This window comes from Anabas testudineus, chromosome 13 (assembly GCF_900324465.2).
Source record: "Anabas testudineus chromosome 13, fAnaTes1.2, whole genome shotgun sequence".
Taxonomy (NCBI): Eukaryota; Metazoa; Chordata; class Actinopteri; order Anabantiformes; family Anabantidae; genus Anabas; species Anabas testudineus.
Window position 1 is genome coordinate 6,943,877 of NC_046622.1, and position 19,793 is coordinate 6,963,669.

At 40.2% G+C, this 19,793-nt stretch overlaps 1 protein-coding gene across 2 annotated transcripts in view; it reads right to left on the reverse strand.

Moving 5' to 3' along the window:
- The window catches only part of robo1 (roundabout, axon guidance receptor, homolog 1 (Drosophila)), a 186,531-nt gene that overhangs the window by 143,430 nt on the left and 23,308 nt on the right, over positions 1-19,793 (reverse strand). The window contains exon 1 of one of the 2 annotated variants that reach the window (XM_026372830.1): positions 9,149-10,006. The exons of the other annotated variant lie outside the window; for it this stretch is intronic. Within the exon in view, the coding sequence (XP_026228615.1) occupies positions 9,149-9,296 (148 nt within the window). The 5' untranslated portion in view covers positions 9,297-10,006. Of the gene's footprint in view, positions 1-9,148; positions 10,007-19,793 lie in introns of those variants that run through there. 2 annotated transcript variants of the gene reach the window in all.

Below are 19,793 nucleotides of genomic sequence, written 5' to 3' on the forward strand. Positions count from 1 at the left end.
ACATCCACAGTGGACTTATAGGGCAGCATATGAAGTCTCTTTTCATAGCTACAAAGCAGCAGTGTCACATGACACGCGGGAGTGCCGAGGCACCCGAGGGCCAGAGGCTGTGAGAAGCAGATCGTAAAACCAGAGAAGGCAAGAAATGCAACAAAAGACAACACGCCACTTCCCACACCTCCTGTCAAGGCTTCAAACAGCCCTTCCGTCTGTCACCCCTTCACCACACAAAATCAGGCTAATTTATTAGAGGCAGGTGACTTTTTGGATTGCGGCTAAGAAGTGCTACAGTACCGAGTATTACATTACCATCTGTTTGTGTTATGCTTAAACACATAAAAAAATGAAGTGCAGGTCTATTCCAAAAAAAGAAAAAAGCTCTTTTTGTCCTTGAAAGCTGAGAATGTATAAAGTGACAGTAAAGCACACAGTACAGCGGCTAATGCAATTGTTCATGCTTTACTGCAGTAAAGCCTCAGCACTGTAAATCACATAAGACACCAACAACAGTTTTGTTACATTCATGTGTTCGAGGACGCTACAGAGAGGGAAACGAGGGCCACAGAGTCAAACATCTGGTGCTAATATGTCCAATAGTGCCTTCATGTGGTGCAGGACCATTTCTGTGCTGTTACACTTTTATCCTGCAACAGTGCTGTACTCTTAATGCTGTGTGGGTGTGTTTAAGGTTATAGAAAAGTGCAAAATGATGGAAGTGCAGCAGTTACTCCTCCTAAAACCCTTAAATAAAACCATGGCAATGAATGATCAGATGAATTCACACTTTGAATATGTTTTTCTTCTACTCACAGTTTTCAAAATCAACATAGAAGGAGATCATCAGTGTAATAACACCAACCTTGTCTCGTCCCAGACTTCCAATTAGCAAATTAATTAGAGGGGTTCATTTTAGGTTTTATGGTGTGAAGCTCCTCTGCCAGTCTTCATTAGTGCAGATTAGTTCCACTGCCACGGCTGGCCTCTCGCACAGTCATGAGTTGTGGGTGATTCCCTTTTGTTCCTCTGCGCTCATAAAACTAAGCATATATTGCTGTCTTGGCATTACTGTGATGGTGTCACAGCAAGACTACATACTCTCATCCAACTTTACAAACGTTAAGTCCGGGGCAAAACCTGGACCCTCATTTTCTGTACAGGAGACATACGGTGTGAATGAAGCTCAGTTTAGTGTTGGCGGTTTAACCCCTACTCCCCCCTCTCAGTGATGCCAGTTGATGTAGACTTCAAGCCCAGAGAAACGCTCCTGTCTGTCTGTGTTGTGGAAACAGATGGCTTGAATATGTCCACACAGATTCAAAACAAACAGTTAACGATTTGTGAGGAATGCATTTCCATCATGACATCATTTCCATCATGACTGTGCTGATGCCGGTAGACAGAGCTGTGGAGTCTTGTGAGGAATTGATGTGTGAGAATGCTGCCTCAGCAATGGAGAGATGCTGATGCACAGACCTTCTCAGTTGCCACCATGGACAACACTGACACAGCTGGACTGTGCTAACACAATGTTCAACTCCGCCATTATGACCGCCATGCAGACAGCAAGACTGCAATACTGATTAAGCTAATTTCCAAAAACATCCCATGGGTAAAAAAAGGTTCTTGTTTATTCAGATTTTGTTGTTTGAAAATGATTTATAATTCTGAGAATCAGAAGAAACGGGCTATTAAAAGGAACCATACAATGGTTTAAATGAAACAAAAGCTGCTGTGGCTGCTCTTTTTTGTTTGTTAATTAGATGAGCAGCTGCTCTCTGACTGACACTGTCACTGACACTGACCGACAGCTAAAGCCATTTCTGCTTGTGTTACTCCTAAACCTCCACTAGTGCACCACTCAACCATCATCTGCTCAATAGTGTGACCAAAATGTAGCTGAGACAGTCACACTAATGCCTGGAGAGTAACGATGTTGTGCACTCTGGAGGTGTAAGGCCTCTCCTATAATTACCACTTCATCGGTAAAGCAAAAGGAAAGTAGAGGCCCCAGTAGACTTTTGCCTAGCTTGGTAAATAGCTTGTCCTGTCTTTGCTGTGGTTGGATGGTCGGCTTTGCTGCTGTCAGCCAGACAGACCGCGTGCCTTATATGCAAGCATTTAAGACTGAGTGCCCTATAGCCTGGACAAGGTAATGAAAGAGCAGACAAACGGTACTTTAAATTGAACCCATTCTGGCACATGTGTGTATTTTAATGTCTATGCAGAAACCTCTGAACTATTTTTTTATTCCCAGTAGTGCAAACATTTAACATTTGTCCTCATTTTCCTTAAATTTTTAAGGATTCTTTTTACACCCATATTTTTACTTTCCCCAAACAGCAATAACGTGCCCACGGGGGTGACATAATCCTGTCCAGATACAGATACTCCTTGAGAGAAGATTCGCTGACTGACAAGAATGATTAGCCAGCATTTCAACAAACATTTCAAACTGTCTTCACTCCCACAAACACTGTCAACTTTCCCTATACACATTCAAAATGCTGAAGGGAGCAAGTACTGCATAAAAACACTTGATGATGCTTCAGATTCTGTGGCTTCAGAAAGTAAGTACAGTTACACAACTGTTGAAATTTAAGACAATAAGTAGCAGAAAATTGTTATTTGGTGGATAAGTAATTAGTCTTTTTTAAATTTTACAATATGTTTTTGCAGACACAACTTTGAAACTTTACTGTCGTCTGCCTGTGACACTGCGCTAATTAAACACCAGCTACATATTTAAAGATTTTATGTATTGTATAAGCAATGCTTTACATCTCAAGAACACCTTGTTACAATGCATTTACATACACCTTAGAGAAACCTTTATGAGGTAATTTAGTGATTATGTCTGTTTTCAGTGGAGCTAAATAGTTTTTAGATAGTCCTCTGTACACTGACATGATACCTGCATACTTCAGCTTTAGATTCAAAATTCAATATTTAAAGAATTGTCATATTAATTATTCAGTTTGGACATATAATTAAAGAGATGGTGCATAGAATTATCTGTATGTATACTACTGAACCTTATGCAAACATTGCATCTTCCTGTGTTTGGCTTTCCATGAGATAGAACTGTATGTAGATAAAACTACATTGTACACAATTTGTGCTCAAACCAATGTTGGGAAATAAAATATTAACATTTTAAACACAGGCCTGTTAAAGTGCATTTTTGCACATTGTGCACAATTGCGTAAGCAAAACAAACATCTGCTTTTAGTTTTTTCACTATCACAGCTTATTTAAAAGACATGGAATTGTATTAACTCGAGATTTAATGAAGCAAAAATATTTGTTTTGCTTGCACAAACATGCAGCAATGACGTGAAAATGTATGAGTCAGCACTTTTGGAGTCTTTTGGACGCCAATTCTGAGGCCTATGCTTAAAAATGTTATGTTTTATTTTCTTTGCAAAGATATAAATCAGAAAGATTTAATTAATATTCTGCTCACTGTACATTGGGTGCAAACTTCAAAAGGCTACAAACTTAGACTAAACTGTTTGAACATTATCATGTGTCTCTTCAGGTGTCAGATGAGCCAGAAAGACACGCTCATTAAAGAAAAAGAAAGGATTATAGCTCCATGGAGGAGTTGAGGTCTGTAAAGGTCAGTAAAGAAAATAACCAAAACCAACTAGCCACCTTTAAAGTTACAGAGCATTTCTTTTAGACAACATTGAGACAAATAAACAAACCAAAAACAAAGCAGTCACTTAATATCATCTCTACTATCCATATTGTTTGCCAATATGGTGCCGTGCTTTTATGCAAATACAAGTGCTAATGTGAGTTTCTCAGCATGAGCAGTTGACAGAGATGCGCAGAGTGGTTAAAATGTCATAACAGTGTCAGGACTAGAGAAGAATACAAATGCAAAGCTAAACCATGTGTTCTGGTCCTCCTACGTTATTTTTCATTTGATGACTCTGGTCCAGATGTGGACACCAGGGTATTTTTGTATGTGCAATCGTTTCCGTATAGAACTGTTGCAGAGGTGAAAAGTGGCATGAAAGAAGAAGAATAAAACATCAAGGAGTGGTACCATTTAATTTTTATCTTCTAAAGACCTGCCTCTGCTCTTAATGACCCTTGACCTTGGTTATCCTCAGAATCCCATATCTCCGGGCTTTCACTCTTGCCTACGCCTGTCAGAGCACCATATTTATGGACCATGTCTGATCATTGTCCACCTGTTTTTTCGCTTCCCTCTGCTCAAAGGTTTCAATTCTTCTCATAATTCACAGTACACATGGTTTTCTTTTTTGTCTTTGCTGCATCTCTCTGTTAATATAAATAAAAATAGAATAAAATCAGCAAAACGTATCCACAAAACAGGTTTAGTCATGCACTATTAGACACCACCTACCATATTACCCAAAGCTTATTTCACAACACTAAGTAGCCTTCTGCATCCTTGTTCATGACCTCACGTGTGATACGCAGTAATTTAACTAAATCATTGTTATTGCATTGTGAACCTCCTGAAGCTTTAACAAAAAAATGTAAAAGGTACAATGGCATCTTACAGATCTTAGATGAGGAAAAGTATAGAACTACAAAAAGTCAGCACTGCTTTAACACATCTAATAGTGAACACTGGAATACTAGGAAAAACGATTTTGACTGGTTTTCATGGGATCTATCGTAGATATCATGAATTCCTCACACACAGTGAGGCATGTGCAATAATTGTTCTACATGTCTGTGAGGTTCTGGTGGTTTGGACTATGTTTCTGATGACAGCGTGTCTCTGGTTAAGACTGTCTGGACTCCATTTGGCCTCTGACTCAAACCACAGGATTCAGTCCACAGCTTATTAACACTACTTCAGTTCCTCCAACTCCACCAGACTTGAATGTCTCTGTTGCCATCTATTGGATACATGATTTCACATGCCGGCATATGCAACTCTAATGGAAAACGATTCATACTAGCAACAGCTGATACTCATATCTACAATGGAGTATTGGCACAAATGTAAACAGAAAGTTTCTCACAAGGACATCACATCAGTTGAAAATGAAAGCAGACAAATCCCGGCAGACATCTATACTGTATACGTACAGTGTGCAAACCATACTTTGATCTACACACTGCAACATAATTTGTCAGGGCAGTTTTACAGTACTATTCCTGTCACACTAAGCACAAATGTGATACAGAACAATACATCTATCAACTATATATCCTTATTATTGTTTCTTGCAAGAATAAGCATGAAGGGTATCCAGATTCTAAACTGTATCCATAAAAAAGTGTCTTATACTTCGGTTCAATTCTGAGAGGCAGCTAGTCATATTTCTGTGGCTTCTATTAGCATCTAGAGCAAAGTAAATCAACCATGAATCCTATAATCTGCCTCATCCATCACACGGATGAGGCTGTGTCAGAGACAACGGAAACTTCAGCAAGAAGCACGAAGCTGAACAACTGCTCAGTGAACTTGCAAGTACAAGTTGTGTCAATGCTCTTCTTTGCACATGAATACTGTAAACATACTGTATCAATTATAGATGATGGTGTCATTTTGAAACAGGGTCAGCCCATCAACTATCCCACTCCTGAAAAGTCTTCTGACTTGTCCAGGAAATCGCTAAAAACTGAGAAGGAGAAGATGCGAAAATCAGAGAGTAAAGTTACAGATGTTAAGGAAGAGATGGCACAGGGGACATATCCAAGCTGTATGGAGTAGAAGAGACAACTGGTCACTAAAAATAGAAAGTATGATATTTTATTTATTATGTACGCACACTCACATGCACTTGCATGCACACACACACACACACACACACACACACACACACACACACACACAAATCCTGCATTATTACTAGTGCGGGTTCATGTACTTGCCTGTGTGTGTGTGTGTGTGTGTGTGTGTGACAGAGATGATGAGACAGATAGAGGTTGTGTGTCTACATGAACTATAAAAGTGCACATCTTGCTCTGCCAGAGAGAGAAGTTCTGCCTTGCACCGTTTTCGCCTCAGGTAGGAAATAATAGCTGGTGACTTTACCACTTGTATCAGCAGGCCGTCCTTATGCATGTCACTGTATTCTTTGTGTCCAACCGAAGAGAACTTTTATGTGCAGACTACCGCGTGCTACATCCATATAGCGCATATGGCTTGCTTCTCTGTGTTTCCCCCTAAAATAGAACTTGAGCTGTTCACCTCCACTACTCTCTGCTTCTGTGGGTGTGTATGAAAAAGGAGAATAACACACACCTTTTCCTGGATGATCCCTCTTCCATTAAGAGTCGTGCTTCAAAGCATTCCTCAGTTCCAGGCCTCTGTCATAAACCAAGTAAATCACACTGCAATTGATGGTTTCCTTCCAGATTCTGCACAAGCTCTGATTGAAATCTTCCAACTAAACTGTGACATAAACAACCAAATTTAATGTATTGTAACATTTTTTGAATGTTATTATTGTTATGGTCTGACATTTGGTTGTCATCACTGATTTTTACTAGATGATTATAGAATATGTTAAAGATAGATCTAATGTGTTTTGTATCATTTACCAGATTAAATTGTAAATTGTCTCATCACCACTATGGAGGACGTGTCCACATTTGAGTATGAACATATGTAAGTGTGCCAGAATGAAGGTGAACTCTCCCATACGGGTCAACTCCCCCTATATTAATAGTGCCTCAGACGTCCTTGGTCCATGAACATTTTACACTCACATGCTTTTCCTTGATGCATTTGTCCACTTCAGCCTGTTCCTGAACTGAAGAATTAGAGACAGAGTGTGAAACAGAAAGGACTTGCTGTCACCTCTCAAGGCCCCATCAGGCTGTGTTGTCTGGCCAAACAAATCAAATGAAGCTGCCCTGCAAAACACGATCAACACGATCGCATGAGCCCAATTTCAGCTCCTGGCTTCTTGTGCTGTGGTTGCCTTGGCAACCAACCTCAACATCACTGTCTGACCGGTGTCGGATTGCCATGTGACCTCATGACCTGCAGTGTCAAACACTTTCATTAAAACCTGTCTCCACCCGCCACATCTGGCAGAAGACTTCACCTACATAAACCCTGGATATTTCGCTGTCTGTGGCCAAATAAATCACCAATGAACCACTGAGCTTCATCTATTTGCTGACCAGCATAATGGACCCCTTTGCAGACCTTGTGGGACTAACAGAGTACATATTCTGATGTCACCACATGCTGTCGTAGGTGTCTATTCATTGTCACGGCATGCTCCGAAGACCTCCAACCCCTTTTTCCCCCAACCTAACTAGTAGCACTGCTAAACACAGGATATGATATTATCATAATTATTATTATTAGTGTACCTATTCCTTTATTTAAACATGTCTTCAAACCAGTGATAGAACATTGCATCCAGTAGATGAGTGATCCATACACATATTTATAGGTAATATTTTAATTTAAAAAGCATCTAATAAATATTTTACTTAATTTCAGATGGAGCGACTAGATACTGACTAATATATAGTAAGTAAGGCAAGTTATCAGAAAATTGTTCTAAATTTCAAATGTGTTCTTGGAGTCACAAGTTAAAATGCAAAGCTGCACTACTCTCTGTCGGTCGAGGCAGATGGCCACCCACCCTGAGCTTGATTAGTTCCGTTAAAGGGAGTTTTTCCTCTACACTGTGGCCCAGTGCCTAGCACCAAAGTGGGATTGTTGGGTTTTCTATATAATTCTGTACATATTTAATAAGATCCTAAACCTAACATGACTACATGACTTCTGTTGTAATTTGGCACTTAATAAAAAAAATAAAAAAATTAAATTAAATTGATTTGCACAGACTTGGAGCTCCTAACCATCACCACTGTAAAAATACATCTGTTAACAATACATTAGGCTTTGTTTTAAGTGCTGTATTATGTGTTTGGTGGAAGCAGATAGAGTTGAGAATATAAAGTGAAATCTGAAGAATGCATTAAGAGATTGTTGCAGAAGTGATTGCAGAAGTGGTACAAGTTTAGAAAAAAGAATAATTTAAAGTCCAACACAGTCCTGGTCCAATGCAAAACACATGCTCATAGACCAGTCATCAATTAAACATACCATAGCAGGTTAATTTCCTCCCAGTTCACCACTCACTCACACTTCGAGCTTACTTGAATTAAACATTATCAACAGTGAGCTAAGAAGAAACTGGGATTTGAGACTACTAGTGCTTACTTCACAAAATTAGCAATGTATCCTAAAGTAGCTAAATTTAACACCAAACCCAACACTGAAAGTGTCATTGCCATGTAGACCTGTTAAAGATATCACTTTTCATGCCATCCTGAGTTCACGTCTCCTTGGGAAGGCAAGTGGCCTGGGTTGACTTGGTGCCCCTTCAATCCCATTCCAGTCATTTAATCTTGGAACAGTATCAAGATAGCGATCTCCCTTTAACCTCCACAGAGGGGACGGACACAAAAGGACGCACTCTCCACTTCATCACTCAGCGTCAAGCAGTGGTGGCATGCCAAACAATCCCATTAGCCAGCAGCCAAAAGCCCGGGGACAGCAGCAATGTCCTGAATCAACCGCAGCGTTCGGCTCATTGAAACATGCTCTTTCCTCCCAACATCCATGCACTCACGTGTCAGCATATATAATGAACTCACTCAGAGCTTTTACTCTGAGGAAATAGGCAGCCCCATCACTTTGAGTAGCTTTTTACAACTCAACACTGATCAATTAATGACCACGAATGAGACTCAGAGAGAGATAGTCATACAAGATTATTACAGTGTTGCTGAGAGAAAGAAGAGCATGAGGAGTGGGAAAATAAACTATAAACTACAACTCACAGCAAATCCAACAGAGAGGCAATTTAGCAGTCACGTATATATTGATACCTCTTAAAGCCGGCAACACATGCCAAGGTCTCTGGCCTCATATAGATGATTTATTTCCCTCTCATATCCAGGTGCCTGTCACAAAGAAATGAACTGAGACTGAAGTAGCAACCAGAGTAATCAAAGTGGCACACTGTGTTTAGTGCTTCCCGGATCTTCCACAAATGCAGGAAACAAAAAAGAAGAGCAAAACAAATAAGGAAGGAAGAAATGTTGCTCTTTTCTAAAGCTTAGAATATCCAAGAGGAAGATAAGAAGGCAAAAAAGAGGAGCAAAGGGAGGAGGAGTTACTCACGGCTCCTATCACCTTTCCACCTCCAGCTTCCCTTGTACTTTGCTGAGCCATCTCCTGGTACACAGACTCCCCTCAGCACCTCCGCCAGTACCACCACCAGCAGCAGTGGTATCCTCCTGCTGGCCATGCCTGCCTGTGAAGCTTGCATCAGGGCTACAGCAGAGATTCAGGGGCCATGGGGAGTGTTGTCTCAAACCCTGTCATTTCTCACACAGCTGTGAGCAGAGATTCAAAACAAAAACACGTTCACCTCGGCTCCCCGAGGAGTGTTAGTCCTGGGCCACGACACGGGAGCCCCGGAAGGGTCACACTGTCAGTGCAGACACCCCTTGTCCTCCTGGGGGATTGAAAGAATCCTTCTAAAGGCAAAAGCTTCACAGATGAAATATCAGCATGGGCATACAGACAAAAAACCTGGTTTATAGGAGCTTCTTGCTGACGTATCGATTTAGTCTTTTTCTCTCTCTGCTCTCGTCTTCTTGTTCATTGCTTCTTGAAGTTAGACGTATTTATAGCGTTCCTGGTCAAAGCCTCAACAAGAACACAGTAGCAACAGTTCCCAAGAGCGAAGATAGCACAGGAAGAAGCAATTAGTTTTCCTCTCTTGCAGTACAGAAGTTGTTCAGGTCACAGTATGAACCGTTGGCACTGATGGTAACACATCACTGATCCAGCAGCAGCCAACTCTCGTCACCCACACCAGGTAGTGACTGAATGACTGAGTCCATGTGTCCTCCTCCTCTCTGTCTCTCTCTCTCCCTCTTCGTCCACCCACCACTTGTCTCAGATCACATGAGGCAGTGTTGATATGAAAACAAGAAATAAATCACAGAGATAGTTCACTACAGAGCAGCCTTGACTTTGTCAACAGAGCGTCTGAGAGAGAAGGGGAGAGAGAAAGAGAGAGAGAGCACATCCAGCAAGCACAGGAGGGAGGGAGATACAGAGGAGAGAGACCAAGTGAGACAAGCGCAGGGGGTGTGAATAGCAATTTCTCAAGTGCAATGGCACTTGCGCTTTTGCACGGCTATGCTGCTCGCTTGTGAGCGCGTTTTCATCATGGGAGCTCAAGACTTTGACTGAGCAGAATGGTTGTGACCTGTGTGTGTGTGCTTCTAAAACATGATTACTATACTCTTATACTGTCCTAGATCAAAACAACAAAAAAAATAAAAAATCCTTTACATGCCACCCGCCCAACATGCACCTGTACAGGCAAGTACGCAGACCAGTTTGACTGGATGTTTATGCGAATGTGACAGCAAATGTGTAACTGATGCAAATGAATACCTGCACCAGTTAAGAAAGGATGTTAGAAATACTATGACACAATAAGAATAAGATAAATAAGTAGTGAATCATTTTAATGTGTGTGTGTTATTGTTTATATTATTTGTTTGGTACCTTCATTTGCTTCTTTTCGATGACAGCACATCACTGTGTAAAGGCAAGTTTAAACTACTTCAGGCGGATTTATGTACACTTCAAGTGTTGGGAATGTTTAAGTACTAACCACCTTAGTGTGCCTGTATGAATTAAACCACTTTTTAAGACAGAGATGATTTTAGTCCCAAAGGTGTTTGCGCCTACAAGACTTTTGTCAGGAATACATACCCTACATTCTCCAAGAAAATGATCATGTGCTTGCAAATATATATTCAATATTGTCTTAAAAATCAATTATCATTAAACACGATGCACGCGCACACAAGTACACACACTGCCGTTCATGAAAAAGAAAGAAAAAAAAAAAAAACACCAGCTCAGCAGCTCTGGGCTTCGAATTACACTGCTCGTTTCCGCCGCCTGCTCCAGGATGTCAGGAGGCAGGTGAGTGCAGGTTAACGTGGGAAGCTAAAGGTGTCAGCTGCCCTTCTGCCTCTGCACTCCTCTTACATCTCTCTCATATGCCCTTCATTACTGTTGTGTAAAATGCAATTACCAAGTGTAAATTGCTCCTAAACAGACACAGTGTAATCCACATGAATGGGAAATTACAGTGTGTAAGGTCAATGTGAGGATGAAGAATACATAAATCTGCATAATGACTTGAATGCCTTATGTCACAAACTATTAGAACATATCCTTTGTGAGTCTCCCTTTATAATGCTGTTCTCAGATTTTGTGTGATCACCAGATGTTAGTTATTTTGTTAGTGTGGACAATGCCCTACAAAAAATGCCCCTATTTGTCAGTCATGTAATCCTGATGTAGTGGTCCTTAAGGACCGTGCTCCTGGGGATGTAATTAATCCTGTTACATTAGCCACTGATGGAAGTCTGATTAAAACAGCTCTCTAATGATTAGGCCTCTGGAATAATTACCACTGCAGCGAGGACAGGCCACTTCAACCCCTCAGGGCGCCAATCTAAAACTCCTACTACCTGCGAAATGTCACTGCTAATGCCAGCTGCTTAGAGACTTGGACAATGCGACGCAAATTCTCTGCAGGAAGAACTAATGATACAGCAAGTTACAGCAGAGGCAACATTTACATACTGTCTACAGGTACCATAATGTCTATGTGTTTAAGGTGAATAGTATCTTTGTTAATATGCCTGAGAAAGAGATTAGCCTCATGTTTACAGAGTGCAAAAGGATATTTCAAAGGTGGATAACAGGTCTAGCAAAAACACATAAATAACCTTCTTTGTCAGGTCAGAGAATAGATACATTGAAGATTTACATTGTTATTACAATCTCAGTGCACTTATTATAGACTTAAGTTGTGTTCTTTTGGTTTTTGAAGTAGTTAAGACAGACATGCATCAACATGGGATGCTTATGTGAACAAGTAACTGACATTTTACCATTTGCAAGCTCAACTGCACAAAAGTGGATTGCATGTGTCATTTTTTATTTATTCAAATTAAATCAAATTCCACAAAGTCATTTAAATTCTGTTGCTAACATGCTACATACAGTAACTACTGCACTGCACATTTTTAGATGTAATTTTACCATGCATAGAAATATTATATTATATTATTTCCCCATGGGGATTAATAAAGTATGTCATTTTCATTATTATTTTTATATTAGAAAATTCTCAGCCTGACACGGCTGCTGTATGCTTAGTCTTTAATTTGCGTCATATAATGTCAGCTGGCAATAAAACACTGCAGCTGTTTGGACACATACATAATCTATAACAAATGACTTCCGTTCACTTGCATACTGTTATCAGACACGTTAAGCTGTTGCATTTTTGCTAATTAACAATAAAATTATAGGTAGTCTCACAGCTGGTTAACATGAAATTACTGCTGAACTGCATATTTCAAACTCATCTAAGACCATTTTAATCAGTCATCCTGAAGGCCAATGAGCCTATCTGAGAAACATTACTTGGTATCTGTCTCAGCTCATTGTAGAATCAATCTATATGTTTTTTTATGCTGAAAAATGTGGAATGTTTGTGCTCTTGCTGCTCTTTCTATACTCAATAACACTGTTTATAACTGGCATGACCCTGGACTGGTTTGTCTCCTAATATCTACAGCATCTGGCAGAACTCATAAGTACTGCACCCATCTTGTCAGCTGTGTCCCACTGGGTCAAAACTTCCTTTTTTCACAACATATCCAGGTCATTTTAGCCTCAGGTTCAGAAGAGCCAGGACCAGGCTGGCGAGACTAAGCTACTGCAACACATTCCTCACCAGGATCCTTCGCAGGAGTCTCCAGAGACTCCAGTAGCGTGAAGACGCTATCAAACTACACTTCTGTGCATCAGCTATAGCTTGCACCCCCACTCATTCACCTGACTGCAGCTACACTCTTGCAGCACCTAGAACTGCCCACCCCTGCAATCCTCAAACTTCAATTCAAATGACTGCCCCCAAGGCGCACCATGACAAAATGCTTATGCTTAGAAAAGTATTAAAATGCTAACTATTAATGGTATGTCCTTGCACTTGTATAAATGGAGCAACATTAAGCTACATGTTCTTTCTGGCTGGAAATTGCTGCCTAATGGTCTTGAATAGCTTCAGGAGCTGAAGGGAGAAACCTACACATATTGCTTCTACATGCTGAAAAATATTCTCTCATTGACCTTGAGCAACTGACGTCTTGCTCATTCTAATAAACTCGTGTCATGGCGGTGGCACTTTTTTTTGTCATTTTCTCTGTAATCTTCAACTGTAACAATATCAGTCTCTTGAATTAAATATTTAATTTTTGAGAAGCAGAAAGCTTACACAGAGAAAGTGTAATTGAAGATTATTGCAACTCTGCTTTCAGAGCATACAGCCATCACTGCTCAGTCACCGAAAAGCCTTGAAAATTAGATCCCCTTTATATTTTCTTCTTCTCTCTCCTCCATGTCAGTATGGTGTTTATGAAGCTCACATTCTGGTCCTTCTCAGCTCTGCCAATGTCATATGACAGCAGGTTTGATGGGTGGTACAACAACACCCAGTAAGGACGAGCAGGCTGAGGACTGAACGTCAGCACACAGCTTGGAACACAGCAAGAGATTTGGGGAGAACTGGCAACCACTTTCTGACAATCACACCAACTCACACATTCAAGAAAAAGGGAGACAAATCTAGATTTTAATCCGACAGTTCATTTTGAAAACCTGAAAGTTTGACTGTCTTTTGTTGGACTTAACAAAATGAAGGAATGTTTTTTTGATCTGAATATCCAACATTCAGAGAAATTATAGTCATTTGCCATTTTAGTGATATCAATGTATGTACCATTTTATAAAAAAATATGTATGGAGTCAGGTGTTAGCATACCTGGAAGAAAATTATTTTGAGGGTGCAGACTAGAGCTACTTTGACTGACAACAACCAAAAGCTTTTTGAGTTTGCTCAACACAAGAAGAATGTGCTATGATCAATGGTTTATGATCGAGAATTGTTCATTTACATGAAGTTGGATAGGATTACAAAGTGATGTCAAAGACTGTAGAAATTCAGGAAAACAATCTACAAGTGGAGACACATTGGGACTGTGGCTACTCTACCAAAAAAGTGGGTAGCCAGTCACAATGATCCCAAGAGCACAACAGACACTTATTAATCAGGTGAAGAAGCAACCCTGAGAGACAGCTAAAGATTTGAAGGCATTTTTGGAACTGGCTAACATCTGTGTTCATGAGTCTATAGTAGGTAAAACATTGAACAAGCAGGGTGTCTATGGTAGGACACCATGAAGCTGAAGCTGCTACTTCCTAAAAAGAACATTGTTGCATGCCTGAAGTTTACGAAGGAGCACACAGACACTCCACAGCAGTGTTGGCAAAATGTTTTGTGGACTGATGAAACTAAGGTTAAACTATTTGCTATCAGCACTACATTTAGCATAAAAGGGCCGCTGCCTATCGTCATTAAAACATCATCCCAATCCTAAAGTATGGCGGAGGAAACATCATGATATGGGCCTGCTTTGCTGCATCAGGGCTTGGCCAGCTTGCAGTAAGTGGAGGGAACATAAAGTCTTAAGTGTATATAAATTAATTCTTCAGAATAATGTGAGAATGTCTGTATGTCAACTGAAACTCTGTGGATTAGTTTCAGAGTTTTTTTTACCTGTCAGTCATCTACAAAACATTTTTAATTTCATGATCTTGTACATATGGTGTTATACAAATACAGTTCAATTGATTGACTGATTGATCCAGCAGGCACATTCAAGTCGGTAGCAGCACCAGCAGGCCACAACATTACTTAAAAGTTTACTTTAATCACGGACTTCACCACATTATTCCACCACCAAGATGGTTTGATCTATTCTGGTAGACTGGATGGAATAATTTGACATTTTGAAAAGTACTGGCTTTTATTCTTTCTTGTGGAACATTAAGTGGGAAGATATCAATCTTCCTGGAACTCTCAACAAAAGAAGTCTGACTGTGCCTTTAAATCAGTAGCGTGCACCGTCTGTCACATTTTCACTTCTATCATAAACTCCAAATACCTGCTCAGTGCTTCATTGAGAGTGGTGTAGCAGCTGTTACAACATTTCACACTTCAAATTTGTCAAATTAAACACAGGCGATCTGAATGCCATTTTGCAACTTTATAGTTCAATAATTAACTCTACGTTATTTTCAGTGCATTTGATTAGAATTTTAATTATAGTCTTTTGGAGGAAAGCAGATGGAGCATAAATTAGCCATCGGGACCCTGGCTACACAGTGATATTGTGTGATGACAGATTTTTCTTCAACCTACCAGAGTTACAAACAACTCATATTTCATTACTGTCTCAAACTCGAGAAATTAGGATCCATCCAGATTTATGAAGATGGGGTGTCGACCCGAGGCACAAATTATTGCATGACACACAGTGTGGTGACATCTAATCTAAAAGTTGTAAATAAAGTTCTTTGCACTTTGAAGAAGCGCGTCATTACTGTACTTGGAAACACACATTAGTGCATGTGCCTCTCTGTTTCTAAATGAGTTATGTTCAGAATGTATAGAGGATGATAAACACGTCCACACATAGGATTCCCTGCATGGCCAGGTTGCTATGGCCCACTCAATCATCACCTCACCCACATCTCCAGCCCCCATCTATCTATTCACTTACACACACATGAACCTCCAATCAATGAGAAGTCACAGGAGCAACCTGGTTGAAGGTTGACATGCATTGAAAATTGCTCACAAAGACATAAATAGGAAAGAAGCATCACATAAAGTCTACAGTGTAAGAAACCTGAAACGTTCAGTTCATCATATGCAGTATTTCCCAGTTTCCAGAGAAAGTATGTAGCAGAGAAAGTATGTAGCAAACATATATATATATATATGCAGGGGATATGTTTATGTGAATATTTGCGAAGAATGCAAAATAATAACTATAGCATAATATTTTGAAATGTACTAATACTGGCATCTGCTCTTTTATAGAGATAAACTGGGCTAAAGCCATCTGCCTCCCGTCCCTCCACCCTTAGTTCAGGTTTCATTCCCCATAATGGCTGTCGTGAGTGGTCTCACCTTGTAGTGAGATTCCAGCCTGCAGCACCATCATCCAAAATGAACATCACACTGTGATTTACGGCTGCTGCTGCTGCAGGGCCATCTGGACTCTGACCATTTCTGAACACTCAGTAAGATCAACAGTTCTTCTTTTTCCTCTTTTTTTTTTGTGTCATTTTTGCTGTTTGTCTCTCTCTGTGTATTTGAATTATAACTTGGTTCAGATACATAATAAAAAGTTTATAATTATTTCATAGCATCAAAGAATTAAAAGTGTAAGATCAGATAAGAACTGTATTTTAACAGTGGTATGTTTTAATGGTAACATGAAAGGAAACCAGAATATATAAAAAAAAGTCCACATTATTATCAGTATAAACCTTTCTGTGAGGTTACACTAAGGACAACTGCAAAACCACACTAAATCCATGGGAACACCCCGCCTGAATCCAGACACACCGGCTCTTGTTTTCCTTCCCAAGTACACAATGATAATCACATAACCCTCCGAGTGAATGTGCCTCATTCATGATTATGGGAGTGTCATAACCGTGGATCAGCATCTTTTAATGTCCTGTGCCACTAATTCAGTGCGTCTCTAAAGAGCCCTTTGCTGCAGTTTGTGTTCACTGGATTGTGTGATGAGAAGCAGGTGAAACATCTGGTGGCATATAAAAGGTGTTAGAGCAATGAAAGCCGAGTCGAACAAGCTTCAAAAGAGCTGCCAAATATACAGCAGATGTAAGGAGGGTACTCCTGAGGTCAGCTTGTGTAATATGTCTGTTGCCCAGCAGGCGGCAGTATTGGATTCAGTCGATCACCCACTGATTCCACCCCAGGGAGGTCAGGGACACTGAAGGCAGATCAGGATGTAGGTGTTGAAGTGACGCCTGGCAGCTGGGTCCTAAATTAGACCTTGTTAACATTAGATCTGTAAATCATCCGTTCTCCCTCTACAAGATCACTTACACCACAGATTGATTGGAATAAATTATTTACAGATCGTATGTATGTGTTCAACCCTCTATCCTCCAAGAGCTTCAAGGACGTGCGCCCTTGAGTTGATGAGGTAGAAGAAAAAAGCATGTAAGCGGCGGAGTCACAGTGAACAACGGTGTCACTAAGTCTTGATCTGACGTGTTCACGCAAGGTAAAATCACGTTCAGTATCCAACACAAAAATATTAATGCTAATTTTTGCTTTATTTCTCTAGTGTACATAATGTAATTGAAAAAGTGTTGGCTCAGTTTTTTGTAAACTTATATAGGTATTATAGCTGCATGCCATTATAGCATTGTCATTTTTATAATTACCCTTAATTCTTTTTTACCCTTACTTTACTTCTCAGCTTTGAAAACCACAGCAGAAAAGTCTACAGAATGTGTATATGCACATTCAGCACATGTACACATGCATTCACGATTCTCATAAATGTGTGTGTTAGTGTCTATTCTATTAAATTTTGTGTTGCACAGAGGGACACTATAAACAAAACTGCTTTTGTCCTCCAACTAAGATATTACATACGCAGGGAAAAAAAAATCTCTACAGGCCTGCAAAAGTTGTCCACGTAAAATATTTACACCATAAAACTGTGTAGAATTGTTGTACATATAAAGTAAAAATATTGAAGCTATATTTATTTGTAAATCAAACTTTAGTACCAGCTGCTGTGGGAGCTAGAAGATAATGGAAAGCATTTATGAAATACACCCTCTGGCCAGGAGGTGGCAGTCCAAGCCAAGGATCTGAGACTCACTGCTTCTACTCATATTATAGGTTTGTTTAATATTTCATATTTCAAGTACTTTTTGTGGATCTAAGTCCACACAGAGACTTCTTTATCACAGTGTAAAACTTCAATTTTATTCCTCTAATTAGGCTGTAATGTTGACGAGGACACAGATGGAGAGAAAAGGAGGAGAAACCCAAGTGTATATTAATATATTCATCTATAACTCATGCTACTATCTAAGTGTTTACATAGGTTACAGGATAGATATTACTTTATCCGGTGTGCTTTAGCATTTGGAAATTTTTAGCTTTATTAATGTATTTTGTTTCTTCTAAAGTGCTCTTTAAAAATCTCGAGCGCTTCAGCTACAAATAGGATTGAGAGACAAAAAAATTCTTTCAGGTTCCAAAAGAGGGCAGTAGAGTCTCATGTTGTGATGCTTTCAGGGTAATATCAGCCTCTCTGTAATCCTTTCCTTGAGCACATCCTCCTTGTGCTGTTTCACGGGGACTAATTACAATGGCCTCCATCAGAAGCAAAATGTTAATGATTGATCTGGCTTGTTCCCAAATTGATGCCAAAACGGTTGCATTGGGTAAGCATCCACTAATTGGTCAAAGTAAACAAACACACACACACTTACCTGAAGTACTGTATATGCTGACATGATGCTCACATTAAATACTTAAGTGTGGCTACTTCCCACTCTTTCACACCGTTTCCTCCATCTCTGTCTGTGAATTGACAGACCAATAAGCTTTTAATCCCTTTAATACAAACTTCTAACAGAAACTCTTTTTTAATTGCATTAAATCAACAGTGAATGCGTAACCAGATCTCCTCTCAGGATAGATTTAGTTTGGCTGCAGACAGTGGATTAAGTTGAAAAGTAAGCCTGCAAGTTATTTTGAGTGGGGAAAAAAAATGGATGAACGAGTGGAGAATGGTGCAGGATGTCACAATAATTCCTGTGCAGCAACGAGTTAGCCAACACAAGGAGAATAATCATATGGGGATGATGGTGGTGGCTCCATGATTAATGGGCCCATTTTCTTTGCACAGCTTGGATAGTGGGCCTACTTGGCCCCATTAGCAAAAAGCCTAGAGCCACCCAGTTGTTCTGTATTCTATTCATCAGGCAGATATGAACAGCAGAAATGGCTTTTTCTCAACATCCATGAAATGGCACTATGAAATACACAAAAAGACGTTTGTGTATCCTGTATGTCTCTTTCTGTGGTCGGACACCTGTGTCAGAGGGTATCGTGTCTTTCTTATTCAGCGTGAGATAGAAGGGAGAGACATTGCTGACCTCCCATCTCTCATAATTGGTTGTTCATGGTGTGCAGAATTGGATGCAGGAACATGCTTGTGGATTTTTTGTATCTCCTTATTTGATCCACTACAGGGAGCAAGAGTGGCTAACACTGGCCTGACAACCACAGAGACATGCCAGTCTCCCTTTTAGAGCCGTATGCAAATCCACTGTTAAATTTCATTTTTCTAATCCCTTTAATCAGAAACTGGGGAATAAAGCCAGCTGGTAGGAACCCGTGTTAAGATGTAATTAAGCATCTGATTGAATTTCAGTGCATACCAGAGTGTGTGTGCCAAGGCGAGAGCAGTAGTAGGAGGTGGGAGGGGGGGAGGGATGGGCACTTGTGCACCAGATTGAGTGTTAGGTTGGTGGGGGGGACACATTGCCCGACAACGGGGGACCTGGAGCTTGCAGCGGGGCTTGGTATTTTTCAGCATGATCCGCTGCATGAGCGCGCAGCGATCAGAAGCACATTTTTATACATTACTAGGGAAGGGTCCCGTGTCAATCATCTCCCTGCTGGTACTGGAAGGGTATTCTCCTGCTTGAATCTCAAAATAACATCCCAGGAAATAGACACAAACACCATCACTACAAGTTTTGAGCAAATATGTGAAGAAGAGCAGCGGATTAGTTGTTATGGTACATT